Source organism: Larimichthys crocea, chromosome XII (genome assembly GCF_000972845.2).
Source record: "Larimichthys crocea isolate SSNF chromosome XII, L_crocea_2.0, whole genome shotgun sequence".
In the NCBI taxonomy this organism is placed as follows: Eukaryota; Metazoa; Chordata; class Actinopteri; family Sciaenidae; genus Larimichthys; species Larimichthys crocea.
Window position 1 is genome coordinate 10,275,894 of NC_040022.1, and position 15,966 is coordinate 10,291,859.

The 15,966-nt window shown below is 38.8% G+C and overlaps 3 protein-coding genes across 5 annotated transcripts in view; 2 read left to right on the plus strand and 1 right to left on the minus strand.

Annotated features, from left to right (window-relative positions):
* LOC104939852 (deleted in malignant brain tumors 1 protein) overlaps positions 1-15,966 on the minus strand; it is a 47,563-nt gene that overhangs the window by 17,669 nt on the left and 13,928 nt on the right. For 2 of the 3 annotated variants that reach the window (XM_027284834.1, XM_027284832.1), the window contains one exon: positions 5,513-5,819. In XM_027284834.1, coding sequence (XP_027140635.1) covers positions 5,513-5,819 — 307 coding nt within the window. Of the gene's footprint in view, positions 1-5,512; positions 5,828-15,966 lie in introns of all 3 variants that reach the window. The other variant, XM_027284833.1, reaches the window with a different exon arrangement.
* The window catches only part of LOC104935790 (deleted in malignant brain tumors 1 protein), a 79,247-nt gene continuing 71,739 nt past the window's right edge, over positions 8,459-15,966 (plus strand). The window contains exons 1-2 of the mRNA XM_027284836.1: positions 8,459-8,576; positions 11,534-11,569. Coding sequence (XP_027140637.1) covers positions 8,498-8,576; positions 11,534-11,569 — 115 coding nt within the window. The 5' untranslated portion in view covers positions 8,459-8,497. The remainder of the gene's footprint in view (positions 8,577-11,533; positions 11,570-15,966) is intronic.
* On the plus strand, positions 13,275-15,759 carry LOC109137847 (leukocyte immunoglobulin-like receptor subfamily B member 2). The gene is made up of 5 exons (XM_027284854.1): positions 13,275-13,381; positions 13,476-13,769; positions 13,908-14,195; positions 15,208-15,342; positions 15,426-15,759. Coding segments are annotated over exons 1-5 (747 nt in total). The 5' UTR covers positions 13,275-13,380; the 3' UTR covers positions 15,455-15,759.

Consider the following 15,966-nt stretch of genomic DNA (forward strand, 5'->3'; position numbering starts at 1 on the left):
AACATTCATGTGGATAGCCACAATGATAGTCTTAGTACTGCGTTTATCTCTCTATTAGACTCAATTGGCTTTTGTCAAAGTGTAAATAAACCGACTCATTGTCTGAACCACACTCTTGATCTTGTTCTTTCATATGGCATTGAAATTGATAATCTAATAGTCTTTCCACAGAATCCTCTTCTGTCTGACCATTTTTTAATAACCTTTGAGTTCATACTACCGGACTATAAGCCTTTGTGTAAAAACTTCTACAGCAGATGTTTATCTGATAGTGCTGTAGCCAAATTTAAGGAAGTGATTCCTTCAGCATTGAATTCAATGCCATGTGTAACTGTAACAGAGGACTTGTCTGCTTCCTTTAGCCCCTCACAAATAGACCATCTTGTTGATAGTATTACAGGCTCATTACGGACAACTCTAGACTCTATTGCACCTCTGAAAAAGAAGACAATTAAACAAAGAAGGCTAGCACCATGGTATAGCCAGCAGACTCCCATCTAGTCTGGCAAGATAATCTCAAAACATACAGGAAGGCTCTCCGTAATGCCAAAGCAGCCTACTACTCTTCATTAATAGAGGAGAATAAGAACAACCCCAGGTTTCTCTTCAGCACTGTAGCCAGGCTAACAGAGAATCACAGCTCTACTGAACCATCTATTCCTTTAGGTTTAAGTAGCAATGACTTCATGAGCTTCTTTAATGATGAGATTATAACTATTAGAGACAAAATCCATCACCTCTTGCCCTCAACAGGTATTGATCTGCATTCTGATACAGCAAGTTTGGAAACAGCTGTAAAACCTGATATGTATTTAGACTGTTTTTCTCCCATTGACCTTCATCAAATAACTTTAATAATTTATGCAGCTAGGCCGTCAACCTGTCTCTTAGACCCCATCCCAACCAGGCTGCTCAAGGATGTTTTACCTCTAGTTAGTCATTCTTTATTGGATACGATTAATCTGTCTTTATTATCAGGATATGTACCACAGTCCTTTAAGGTAGCTGTAATTAAACCTCTTCTTAAAAAGCCCACTCTAGACCCAGAGGTCTTAGCCAACTACAGACCGATATCAAACCTTCCCTTTCTGTCTAAGATACTTGAGAAAGCTGTAGCTAATCAGCTGTGTGACTTTCTCCATAACAATAGTCTATTTGAGGATTTTCAGTCAGGATTTAGAGTGCATCATAGCACAGAGACCGCATTAGTCAAAGTTACAAATGACCTCCTAATGGCATCAGACAAAGGACTCATCTCTGTACTTGTCCTGTTAGATCTTAGTGCTGCATTTGACACCATTGACCATCAAATTCTTTTACAGAGGCTGGAACATCAAATTGGCATCAAAGGAACCGCCCTAAGCTGGTTTAAATTGTATTTCTTAGATCGATCTCAGTTTGTTCACGTCAATGATGAATCCTCCATGCATACCAAAGTTTGTCATGGAGTCCCACAAGGTTCTGTACTAGGACCACTTCTATTTAGTTTATATATGATTCCTTTAGGGAACATTATTAGGAATCACTCTATCAATTTTCATTACTATGCTGACGACACCCAATTATATTTATCGATCAAGCCTGATGCAACCAATCAGTTAACTAAACTCCAAGCATGCCTTAAGGATATAAAAAGTTGGATGATCTACAATTTTTTTAATGTTAAATTCAGACAAAACTGAAGTTCTTGTAATTGGACCCAAACACCTCAGAAACTCTCTTTCTAGAGACTTAGTTACTTTAGATGAGATCACCCTGGCCTCCAGCTTGGAGTTGTTTTTGATCAGGATTTGTCCTTTAATGTCCATATAAAATAAATTTCGAGGACTGCGTTCTTCCACTTACATAACATCGCTAAAATCAGGCGCATTGTCTCTCAAGCAGATGCAGAAAAACTAGTCCACGCATTTGTTACTTCAAGGCTGGACTATTGTAACTCTTTGTTATCAGGCTGCTCTAATAAGTCTCTTAGGACTTTACAGTTAATTCAGAATGCTGCTGTACGTGTTCTGACAGGAACCAAGATCAGAGATCACATCTCTCCCATTTTGGCTTCCTTGCATTGGCTACCTGTTAAATCTAGAATAGAATTTAAATTCTTCTCCTTACTTACAAATCTCTTCATGGTCAGGCACCATCATATCTAAAAGAGCTCATAATACCTTACTACCCCTCTAGAACACTGCGCTCTCAGGACGCTGGGTTCCTTGTGTTTCATATAGTCTCCAAAAGTAGACTGGGAGCCAGAGCTTTCAGCTATCAGGCTCCTCTTCTGTGGAACAAACTACCATTCTGGGTTTGGGAGGCAGACACGGTCAACACTTTTAAGAATAGACTTAAAACTTTCCTTTTTGATAAAGCCTATAGTTAGGGCTGGGTCAGGTCATCTCTTAGTTATGCTGCCATAGGATTAGACTGCCGAGGGACTCCTCCACCCCCCCAGTGTTATGCCTAGCCAGGCACGGTATTGGTTGAAGATGCAGTCACATCTCCCTTACCGAAAACCCGGAGTTTCTGTGTCGTCCAGCAGATTCTCGTGGATCGTGGCTGCTGCTGTGATCCTGCACGACGTCCACTACGCATATTATTACTGTAATTATTGCTACCATATCTGCTACTGTGGTCATTTTATCATTCATTGTGATTCATTGTCATTTTGTCATTGTAATTGTACAATATGTTTGTGTTGATTTGTCCTGTACACGTGACATCCATTGTACGTCTGTCCGTCCTGGGAGAGGGATCCCTCCTCTGTGGCTCTTCCTGAGGTTTCTTCCACATTTTTTCCCTGTTAAAAGGGTTTTTTGTGGGCAAGTTTTTCCTCACTCAAACCGAGGGTCTAAGGACAGAGGGTGTCACTCCCTGTACAGATTGTAAAGCCCTCTGAGGCAAGTGTACTTTGTGACTTTGAGCTATACAAATAAAATTGATTTGATTTGATTTGATTTGATTTAAAGATTTTTTCCCTACAAATAAAAAGATAATTTTATTTGGTCATAATTTGTCTGTAGCTCATTTTGATTTTAAAAAATCGTGAAAAATCGTATCATGAACAAAAAATCATGACTTGAATCGAGTCGTGAGTTGAGTGTATCGTTACATCCCTAATCACCTGGTAAGCTTAGAGAAAGTCTTTCAGAGGCTAAGAGAGACAGAGGTAAAAGTAAAGATGGAGAAGTGTCACTTTCTCCAGCCTGAGGTCAGGTTTCTCGGTCATCAGGTCTCTGCCCAAGGTGTCAGTACAGATCCTGACAAGATAACGCAGTGAAGTGTGGGCCTGCCCCTGGCAACGTAAAAGAACTTCGGTCCTTTTTGGATTTGTGCAGTTATTACCGTAGGTTTATTGAGGGGTTTTCCCAGATTGCAGAGCCTCTTCATGATGTTGTGAATGCCTGTGTCAAAGAGAGTAGCCAGGCCAAGGCTAACCAACTGTTCAGGTCAGCCTGGACGCCGCAGTGTCTACAAGCTTTTGATCTACTAAAGAAAAGCTCAGAAGCAATGTAAGATCAGACAGCTATGTGCATTTGAGGCAGGTGAGACACTTATGAGACAGTTCAGGACAACACTCCCACCTTGACAAGATATTCTAAAATGGAACTGCAAAACTTTCAAGTGTTAGACCCAACGCTTGGGATGTTGAAGGAGTTGTGGGGCAGACAGAGAAAACCCCTATCTAGAGAGAGGGCAGGTTTAACTAAACTTGTGCGCTATGTTGAAACAGTGGTCACGAATCAGGGTATACGATGGAATCCTGTACCGTGTGTCCTGTGTGGTCAATGATGTCCATCTTGGAGAATGTCCACAGTTGCTGTTGCCTGCTTGTCTCAAGGAACAAGTGCTTAGAGCGTCTATGGCCAAATGGGACATCAGGGCATAGAGCAAACACTGAGTCGTTTGAGACTGAGGTGTTTTTGGGTGGTATGCATGAGATGTTGAGCAGTGGGTAAAGAAATGTCAGAGGATTCAGGTTCCCCAGAAACCATTCCTAGCAACTCGTCCACTTGAAGTGGTTGCTGTGGACTACCCATGCTTGAATGTGCCACAGATGTGTGTGACAATGTGCTGGTGATAACCGATGTGTTTCACCAAGTTCATTTCAGCTTTTGCCACACGGGATCAGAAAGCAGATACTACTGTAAAGTCATCCTGAAAGAGTGTTTTTTTGAAGTATGGTGTCCCGGAATGTTACACTCTGACCAGGGGAGACACCCCATCACCCACAAGGAAACCCGCAGTGTGGGGTTCAATAGAACTAGTGGTTGCTATATATTTTTTTCAATTCTGAGTTTGAGTTTTGACTCGTTAAGGTTGCTGGGTCACACAAAAATGTTTCTCCAACTATTGCTTCAATTGAATTTATGATTTTTAAAAACATAAATTATATAATAAATTATATTTAAATATAATTAAATAATAAATACATAGTTCATGTAGCAACCTTCATGGCTGTGAAGTGAAGCATAGAAGCCCAAAAACTGCAGTACAAGACTCGTTGTGTTGTTTTTCACCAGTCAGTTAGATAGTTATCATTAGTAGAATAGAAATAATAGAGCAGATACTTTATCTGTCCCATGAGGAGAAATTCTTTTTTTCTTTTTTCAAGTTTTTTACATGCATTTCAAGAAAATACACTACGTATTATAGACATGTAAATGTGGAGAGTGGTGAAGTGATGGGCAGCCACATAGTGCAGTGCTGTGGGGGCAGTTGGGGGTTTTTGGTACCTTGCTTAATGGCACCTTGGCAGTGCCCAGAAGACACAAATGTTTTTTAGTATAATTATTTATTATTACAATTAGTATGTATCAGCCAAGAGATTGAAAAGTTTTCTCACCTAAACAGATCACACCAGCTTCCTGACTGTGGTTACAGTTGTGTTGCCCAAATCCTCCATGCTGACACTCAGTCAGAGAACTTTCATTTCTGAACAGCCACATATCAATCAGATTTGTCCAGTTCCTTGACCAAAATGGGCCGACGTAGGGGCACTCAGTGCTGTAACACAGCCCAACTGTCTGCACACCACCTGAGCATCATTAAGTCCCAGTCATCATCACAGACTGTTCCCCAGACATTGTTGTGATAGATTTCAACTCTTCCAGAGCACAGAGTAGATCCAGAACCAGATAATCTGATCTGACTACCTAGACTCAAAACACAGAAGACAAATCATTGATGGATAGAACACATGGTCATGACAGAAACTGCTTTTGTAACACATTTGTCAAAAGTTATGATTAATTCACACACTTTTCATCTGACACACAGACTGTGAGAAACATCTAACACTTTACACAGTAGATCCAACATTTGATCAACATTTCACACTTGTTACTCTGCTGTTAAACTCTAAAAACCACTGCAGTGCAGTTACCAGCCGTTTTCCAGTGCTGTGTCTCAACAGCTCTGACACACATCATAAGTCACAATGAAGAGGTGACAGAGCTGATCAAATATACAGAAAAGGAAAGGATACATTTATTCTAAATACTTTATCTAAAACTTTTCTCACCTGAACAGATCACACCAGCGTCCTCACCGTGGTTACAGTTGTGTTGCCCAAATCCTCCATGCTGACACTCAGTTAGAGAACTTTCACTTCCTGAACAGGCCACATTATCGAGCCAGATTTGTCCAGTTCCTTGACCAAAATGGGCCGACTGAGGGGCACTCACTGCTGTACCACAGTCCAACTGTCTGCACACCACCTGAGCATCATTTAAGTCCCAGTCATCATCACAGACTGTTCCCCAGACATTGTTGTGATAGATTTCAACTCTTCCAGAGCACTGAGTAGATCCAGAACCAGCTAATCTGATCTGCACACCTATCAGACAAATAAGACATAGCATATAATATTTTAATATCTTACACTGAATGTAACCTGGACACTAAAAGGATTTTAAACAGAACTGACTGACCTGCAGCAGGTGACGTTGACATCAAGAGGAAAAAAACTGTGAAGAGAAAAAACGTCACTTTGTCAAGACTCTCAGGTCATATTTCATTCATCCATATTTCCTTTTTATTTTGACTCACATCTTCTCTCATTTCAGTCCACTTCACTTCCTGCCCCTGTGAGTTTACCTGCAGTTTGTTTTCATCTATGTCATGTTGTTTTCCCCTCAATATGAGTATTTATTTATTAAAGATATTTTTTGGGCCTTTTTCAAGCTTTTATTTTGAAAGAGACAGCTGAAGAGTGAGAGATACGCAACACCCCCAGTATGAGTATTTTATAAATGTTTGCACTTCACTGTGTGATGGTTTAGTGTCAACATCCAGCCTTTGTTTCACTGTACATAGTATAATTATTGGATTTTGGAATATCTTCCTTTTTCTTGACTCTCACTCCCTGTGTACAGTACTGTGCCCTTTGGGAAAGAAAAGATTTTGGGCAAGTGTTCAAACAATCTAAAGTGCATTGAGTGAAGTGAATTGCAGGTTAGTCCAAGTCACTTTTGCTGGTTAAACAGTTAATCATAGGTGTGTTTTGGACATAACATGAATTTATTTCCCCATTTCCTGTAAAAGTCAGGTAAGTCTGTATCTGGCGCTTTGATGTGGAAAAGGCAGATTCGGCTTGTTGGAGGAGGGAACGTTTTCTGCTGAGGAACGGGAGCTCATGCTGTCTCCACCTACTGGTGGCTGTATTTAATTTATTCTGATTTTGAGTTTACTCTACTCTTAGGTTGCCACAGCTGGAGTGTTGAATCCAGAGTAGCAGATTAAGATAGCAGAGCATATGAAATATAGTGTATGTCTTTTAAATATGAGCACACATGTTGTTTTTATGTTAAGCATGTCAAGTAAAATTGATTTGTTAAGATAATATTACCAATTTCCATTAGTGCATAATGTGTAGTGTAAGTGGTAATTCCCATTCAGGGTTAGCAACAAGTTAATAGATAGTGAGGTGATAACTGTTTATATATTTTTATGATTATATTACATTGATAAAATCGATTCAGGAATCAAAACACAGATTTAAGAAAAGCAATCATCATGACCCTTAGGTCAAGCTATTTTTCTCCCCATTCCTAATATTTAAAAAGAATCTAACTCGGGGACATCTGTGGATGGCAGACAGAACATGACGACTGATGACACATGAACACCTGAACAACATTAATTATTATTTATATATATATATATCCCTCTTATAAAAGTTGTCCTTGTTTCTGTTTGAGATTCTATTTTGTTTTTTTAAATAAAGAAGATCTATAAACTCAGAAATGTAACTGCTGTATTATACGAAGAAACAAAAACCTGATTACATTTTGGAATGTCTGTCTTACCCATGGCCAAATAGTGAAGGTTTCTCCGCTGTAAGTTCCCCATGGCTGACACAAAGTCTGCGAGGCAGCTCTGTATCATTTATCAGCAACAGCACAGACGACAGAAAACTCAACTAAAGAACACGGTGTGCAAAAAAACACTTAAAGCTGCTTGTCTTTTCTAGAAAACTTCCTCTTTCTCATTCTGGTGTTTTTTTTCAGCCGCATGTACTGTATGTATATTGCAGATGTGTTAAAAAAAACATCTAATGTGTTATTTAAGAGTTGTGTTGTTGTAATGGTTCTCTTTTTTCTAGTTCTGTGCCAAACTGATACTAAAATGTTAAATTTAAAATCATTATTCAAACATGTAAAATGTCAAATGCAGATACAGTAGATTGTACAAGAACCTCAGAAAAACAAGAAGATTTAGATTTAGATTTTCTGTCCAAAAACTAAACAAACAAACCAAATATATTCCCCAAATGGGTTTTTTATAATATTAATGTGCTATAGCCACATTTCTTGTTGAGTTTAAGATGAATGTAGACAGGAAATAAGGTTGTAATGCAGTGATCCTTGTGAAGTAATATAAAAATCTTTTTGACACAGATGACCACTGAAAATTAACTTTTACAGACCTTTACAATGTAGTTAACACATTAGCAACCCCACTTTGACAAAGTCAAAGAGTCCGGTCTTGGATTACATTAAGTTGGTTTCTGCTGAAAGAAGTCATCTGTTATATTGATTATTTCATACCTGTCATTCTGCTCAAATGCTTACACACAGTGATCATCTGATGATTATGATGACATCTCCTCACTACTGTAGTCAGTTTTCACTGTTTTCTTGCTGTGTCACCTCTGTCCACTAAGCTGCATCCTGGCTTCGCTTGGACTTTAAAGTGGAAGTTAAGTTTTGACCTTGAACTTTTAAAAATACATAATAATGTATTCAAAACAAGGTGTAAGAAAAGTTTTTTTTTAGTTACAATTTCATTTTGATTCAGTTGTAGAATTCTTTTGAATAAATAATTTATTTTCAGGTTTCACTTTCACTCATATACAGCATGTTTTGATATTTGGAGAAAAAACAAGACCAGGAAGAGAAATAGGTGTGTTCCAGGAAGTGTTCTTGGAACAACAGGCAGCAAGTGTGTTTTTTTGCACACCGTGGTCTTTAGTTGAGTTTTCTGTCGTCTGTGCTGTTGCTGATAAATGATACAGAGCTGCCTCGCAGACTTTGTGTCAGCCATGGGGAACTTACAGCAGAGAAACCTTCACTATTTGGCCATGGGTAAGACAGACATTCCAAAATGTAATCAGGTTTTTGTTTCTTCGTATAATACAGCAGTTACATTTCTGAGGTTATAGATCTTTTTTATTTAATTATAAAAGAGAATCTCAAACAGAAACAAGGGCAACTTTTGTAAGAGGCAGAAATATGAAATAAGATCAATAAATTTAGATCAGTAAGGTTATTTTCAGTGGAGAGCTTTCTGCAGCTGTCTCCAGTGTTTCAGACTTTGTTCATGTTTCAGCACAGAGCATCCAGAATGAAGACTGCAGAAAGTGTTAGCAGAGGTGTTCACACACTGAGCTCTCCAACGTCATTAACCACCTCTTTTACTTTTTATTTGCTTCTTTTACTTTTCTGTCATGTTGCGTCTATAACATACACTGACTGTAATGTGAGAATACAGCTAGTGTCAGATTCATGTATAAATATTTGAATCATATTGTTCATGTGTCACTAAACGTGACATCAGTAGCCTACTTATGTTCTGTTTGCTGTCCATCTCTCCATCGGTCTTCTTTTTTAAGACTTTTAAATACATTTGATTCCTGTAATAATTTATATAAATACTAGAAAATTCCCGCAGAAATTTTGAGAGTGACGAGTGGGCTGTTGCCGGGGGTCTGTATTAAAAAAGCACACCTCAAATAGTTAGTTTTAACATGTTTATTGACACAGGAGCAGCTAGCGTTGACGCACTAGCAATTAGCATTAGCATGTTATCATTAGCATGTTAGCAATTAGCATTTATTTAATTCCTAGTGGCTAATGCTAATTGCTAGCGCTGACATGCTAGCAATTAACAATTTTAGCATTGGCCACAGAGCAGTTACTGAATACACATATAGTCTTTTATATTGAAGGGACTCTTATTTTGAAAATAGCCCCTCCCACCTCTCCTTCATCAGGCAGGCTTGAGGTTGCCAAGCAACCAGGACCAACTGCCGGCCCTAATCAGCAGAGCAGTTACTGCACCTGTTAGAATGTCAGTTGGAAATGCTGACAGAGAGAGAGAGAGAAAATACTGAGACCTCCCTTCAAACAGGAAGGATTTCTGGCCAAACCGTATTTCCAATCATTGAATTGGCTTAACTTTGAGCATCCCGAGACCTTCCTGAACGTCTACATAGGTATTTTGTGTCGATAAAGTCAAGAAATGTGCCTTTTACAGCGATTCAAAGAAACGTTACTTCTGCTTTCCTCCAGAAAATGGGAGTCTATGAGGCTGTGGGTGGGTGTTGCTGCCACATCTTTGTGTGTCACGCCAAAACTATAAGGCTGACAGCTTTAGCAGACGAATGTGAGTGAGAAGACAAATTTTCCTACATTTCTATGTATAAATTGTGTCTGTAGTGGGGCATTTGAGGCCACTGTAGTCGAATACGTTTTCACAGATTTTTTTCTCTGCTCCTCACTCTAGTTGATGATGTCATCCACTGTAGCACAAACATTCCGCCACATACACACCCATTGTAAACCTAGAAATTTGACTAAAAACCTGCTCAACTTTAAGCCTTGATAGTTAAAAACGGTAAAAGCTGTCGATGAGTGTAGTGAATCCCTAAAGAGAAGGCAAGCGTACCTACATTTTAAAGTTTAAATGAAGTCTCTCGGTCAAAGTATGCCAGAGCAGTTCATTGTTGAAAATGTCTGTTGAATTTTTTTTTCTCCCATTCATTCCAATACGAAATTTTTCACAGTTTTTCGCAAATAAATTCGCAAAAACTCGCAAATCTCTTATAAAAGTAATAGCATGGGATTGGGATCAAGACGCACGTTTTGATATATAATTTGTTGAGGTCCTCTCACTGCTGTGGGCCGCACTGATTGGCGAAAAAGGGCGGAAAATGAATAATAAAACTAAGAAGAAACATGCAGAAGAACAATAGTTGACTCATGTCGTAGGCACTCGTCACTAATAAACAACTAACAATTACAATCTTTTTCTCTTTATATGCTTATTATGAAACTGCTCATATTTAACATTTATGTTTAGGACTTTTATTTCCTGTGCTGTCTGGAAACAAATGAATGCACTGCAAGGCAGAGACCTTGCAGGGGTGTTAAACGTAAATACACACTGGGCCGAAATTTAAAAAATGCTAAAAGTCAAGGGCCGGATGGGTTCAACGTTTATTGAAAATTTATTGAAACAACCTTATTGAACCTGGAACTAACAAGGCCTATAGATTATTGCCTATAAAACAACATTCATTATGAAATAAAATAATAAGTAATAAATAAATAAATAAAAATAAAATAAAATCAATTTTATTTGTTTAGCCCAAAGTCACAAAGTACATTTGCCTCTGAGGGCTTTACAATCTGTACAGGGAGTGACTCTGTCCTTAGACCCTCGGTTCGAGTGAAAATCAGTTTCATTCATTTCTTATGGCTCTATCTGCAGTTTTTCCTGAGTAATTTCAAGTGAAAACATTTTCTACAGGCAATAGCCACAATGTCCGCACAGAAGAAACACAGCTTTGTCCTTCACATCCACGAACATATACGTTCCATCAGCTTCCACAAAGTGGAACTAACCTCATTAAGCGAGGTCAGCTCAGCATTTAATAAGGGATCATAGTCTTTACTTCCGAAAGGGGTACAATGCACAGGAAGACAATCAGAGTTTATCCAAACATTCTGCAAGGGCGAGTCTGGAAGGAAACGGTATTAAAGTCCAAATCCAAAAACAATACTATGCACAGTGAAACAAAAGCTGGATGTTAGATACTAAACATTCACACAGTGAAGTGCAAACACATAAAATACTCATACTGAGGGGAAAAACAAGACATAGGTGAAACCAAACTGCAGGTAAACTCACAGGGGCAGAAAGTGAAGTGGACTGAAATGAGAGAAGATGTGAGTATCAAAATGAAAAGGAAACATGAATGAATGAATAGATGACATATGACCTGGGAGTCTTGACAAAGTAAACATTTTTCTCTCCATAGTTTCTTTCCTCTTGATGTCAACGTCACCTGCTGCAGGTCAGTCAGTTCTGTTTAAAATCCTTTTAGTGTTCAGATTACATTCAGTGTAAGATATTAAAATATTATATGCTATTATATGCTATGTCTTATTTGTTTGATAGGTGTACGGATCAGATTAGCTGGTTCTGGATCTACACTGTGCTCTGGAAGAGTTGAAATCTATCACAACAATGTCTGGGGAACAGTCTGTGATGATGACTGGGACTTAAATGATGCTCAGGTGGTGTGCAGACAGTTGGGCTGTGGTACAGCACTGAGTGCCCCTCAGTCGGCCCATTTTGGTCAAAGAACTGGACAAATCTGGCTCGATGATGTGGCCTGTTCAGGAAATGAAAGTTCTCTAATTGAGTGTCAGCACAGAGGATTTGGGACACATGACTGTGGACACAGTGAGGACGCTGGTGTGATCTGTTCAGGTGAGAACATTTCTGAATTTCTGATTCATGTTGCAATAATAATCATAATAACTGTTTATCTGACAGTCTGAAGGATGAAAAAGACACAATGCTGAGTCGTGCACACTGGAAGGCAGAACAGTTTACATACTTAATAATCTCTGATATCATGAGGTCTGTGCAATGTTTACCAAACTGAACCAATATACAGTAGGACGTGTATGTATTTGTCTTCTTAACAACATGTTCATGAAACATGACAGTATATTAGAAATATGAATTACTCTGATATATTAACCTGGAAACTAGCTAAAAGATGAAGTCAGTTTTGAACAGACTGTGGCTGGCAGCATAGTACGAGTAGAGTGGGTGGAGCCAAGGGAGGCTGAATGAAGCCTTGTTGTTCAAATAAGACACCTGTGATGGCACCCACCTGTCAATCAAAGCAGCCATGCTGGTAATTCTGCATAACTTTAAGCCTGAATATAAATGAAAAACAATTGAGTTCTACAAAAATTCAACCTCAGTACAGGCACTTTCATATTAGCTTCACTTCACAGCCACATATGTTGCCACTTGATGTCATGAACATTCATATTTATCATTTTATCGTAAGAAATTGAATTCATTTCATTAGAAGGATGCTTGGCTAAACATTACATGACTTGTCAATTGATCTGAGTCCTGTTTAATTTTTACAGTGAGCTTCCCAAAGCCCAGCATCTCCATGAATCCTGTTGGTGATGTTACCTGGGGTCAGGACGTCAGCATCACTTGTTCAATTTCAACTCAACATTCAGGTGGAACATTCATCCTGCAGAAGACCTCAGGATCATTCAGGAAGACCCAAACATCAAGTACCAACTTTGCTACCTTCAGTATTCCTCAAGTAGACTTTAATAATGAAGGACTGTACCAGTGTCAGTATGAGAAAAGCAGCTCAAGTCGAAACTTCATGTCTCCCCAAAGTGACTCTGTCAGACTCTCTCTTACTGGTAAGAAAAATATTCATTATTTTGAGTAAATAATCAAAGGGAATAATAAGAAGTCAAAGTAAGTATAGCTCATCTCAATTTAATGCTCTAATATTGTTTTGTTTTTTCAGTAAGCCTCCTAAAGCCTACCATCTCCATGAATCCTGTTGGTGAGGTTACCTGGGGTCAGGACATTGAGATCATTTGTTTGATCTTGTCTCAGATTTTAGGTGGAACATTTGTTCAGAAGAACCAACCATCAAGTACCAACTCTACTACCTTCAATATCTCTCAAGTACAGTTTATTATTGAAGGATCGTACCAGTGTCAGTATGAGAAAAACAGCACAAGTCAATCTTACGGCTCCCCCCTAAGTGACTCTGTCAAAGTCTCTTATACTGGTGGGAAAAACTCCTGAACTTGGTGCTTCATTCACTTGAGTAAATAATCAAAAGGAAGAATGAAAAGTCAAAGTATGTTTAGCTCAGCATAAATGTAACATGTAATTCTCTAATACTGTGCCGTTTTTTTCAGTGAGGCTCCCAAAGCCCAGCATCTCCATGAATCCTGTTGGTGAGGTTACCTGGGGTCAGGACATCATTATCACTTGTTCAATCTCAACTCAGGTTTTAGGTGGAACATTCATCCTGCAAAAGACCTCGGGATCATTCAGGAAGACCCAAGCACTGAGTAACAACTCTGCTATCTTCAGCATCCCTCAGGTGGACTTTAATAATGAAGGACTGTACCAGTGTCATTATGAGAAAAGCCACTCAAGTCAATATTACAGTGCCCCCCTAAGTGACCCGGTTAGATTCTCTCTTACTGGTAAGAAAAAAATAATTTTCCTGAACTTGGTGCCTCATTCACTTGGATACATGATCACAGTTAAGAATAAGTCAAAGTAAGTATAGCTTGGTTTAAAGACAACACGTTTAAATCTTTAATATTGTTCTGTTTTTTCAGTGAGCTTCCCAAAGCCCAGCATCTCCCTGAATTCTGTTGGTGAGGTTATCAGGGTTCAAGACACCAAGATCCTTTGTTCGATCTCAACTCAGGTTGTAGGTGGAACATTCGTCCTGCAGAATACCTTGGGATCATTTAGGAAGATCAAAAAATCAAGTACCAGCTCTGCTACCTTGCATATTCCACAAGTGACCTTTGACAACGAAGGATCGTACCAGTGCCAGTATGAGAAAAGCAGCTCAAGTCAATCTTACAACACTGTCCAAAGTGATTCTGTCAGACTCTCTGGTACGGCCCATAGCAAATAAATCAACCAATAAGTCATAAAACAAAACAGAACAAAACAAACAAAAATATCTGTCAGGAATATAGAGATTGTTTAAAAGTGGGAGGCAGTGCTACCCAGGGGGGCTCAGTGAATGGAAGAAATAAATCTATCAGTTATTTTTCGCACCTTTCAATAGTCAGAAACAAATAAATGCCACTGGACAGACATTTATTGGGTTTCTGTGAAGTTATGTCAAACAGAAGCATTATCCTATTTTGGACAAAATAACATCATTATGATCAAATAGACATCTAGGAATTGAGCCAATCTGTGAGTAAACTATCCAAACACGTCTGTGAAGTGAATTAAATAAATATTAAACCTTGTGTAAAATATCTCTAAATGATTGACTGCTTTCTCATTATATTATGATATAGCATTCTTGGTGTGTTTTGTAGATGTTGCAATTGAGTACAGAGCCTATGGACAGATGTATTGTATGTGTATGCAAAAACAATCAAGTTACTGGGTGCCAAGAGAAGAAAAACAACAACTGTGTGGATGGCACAGTTTGTATATGAAAGTATCGCAGAAAATAATAGAGGTACTGTTAGACACAGTGTCTTGCAGAGGTCTGTGACATGCAAGAAGCCCCTTCGTACACAACAGTGGAAATTTATGTGGGGATTTCAGAGGAGAATCATGAAAAGTGTAGAGACCAGATGTGATTCAGTATTGTGGACCATTTGCAGAGGTGCCACTTTGAATGATTGCCCCGTGAGGAAGAAATCAAAATGTAACTGAGATGCCTAGTTCAGACAGGATGGAAGGATGTATTTGTCGAAGGAACTAAAGACTAGACATCAGTTGTTGCTGACTTCAGTGCAATTTCAATGAAAAGGCTGCAGACTAGCTTGAATCAAGTACATTTTTTTGACAGGTGAAGTGGTACTCGTCTGAAAACTCAAAGTACCACAGTACACAATCACGACATGTTTAGAATGATGAACTGATCAAATGTTTTCCTCCTAGTGTCTTTGTTGCTGCTGCTCTCCTCTGTAGCTGCTGGGATCCTGCTGCTGCTCGTGCTGGTCTTGTTGCCAGTCTTTCTGGTCTGCAGGAGAAGACGACGAGCTAAGCAGCCTGAAGCAGTTGTCCTAATTCAATGTCAGTGCTCACCACGACACACAGTTTTACCCATTTTAAATACATACATCATCTCACATTCTGTTCCAATGTTTGTGTTTCAGTATCTGTCATCGCTGGGGATGATTATTAAAGCAGAGAGGATGATGATGAGGACGAGGAGGAGGACTATGTGAATGCTGATCCAGTGGACAGCAAGAACCTCAGGAGCAAGGATAACCCTAATCCTAAGTCATGAATTTGAGGACCCAGAGACAGAGGCTCTAATGTAAATTTCTTTCAAAATTTCAAACGGTGGACTGTTTGATATAAATGATTTGACAAAAACTGACATATCCTTGTCTTGGATGTATTACCATGAAAAGACATGTAATAAATGTGCTCAGGGGCAACACATTGTCAAATTTGACACAATAAATGTGTGAGCCATTTTAACACACAAATTGTGTCAGGTGATTTAACACACAAAATGCGTAATTTCAACACATTAAATGTTGATTATGTGTAACTGAAAATAACCAAAAACTACTACTTAATGTGTTAATATGGCAACTTAATGTGTTAACCATGAGGCATTTGGAATTCTAAATATTAGGAGAACTATTATACCCCTCTGTGAAATCCATTGGTCAAGCCCTCTCTGTA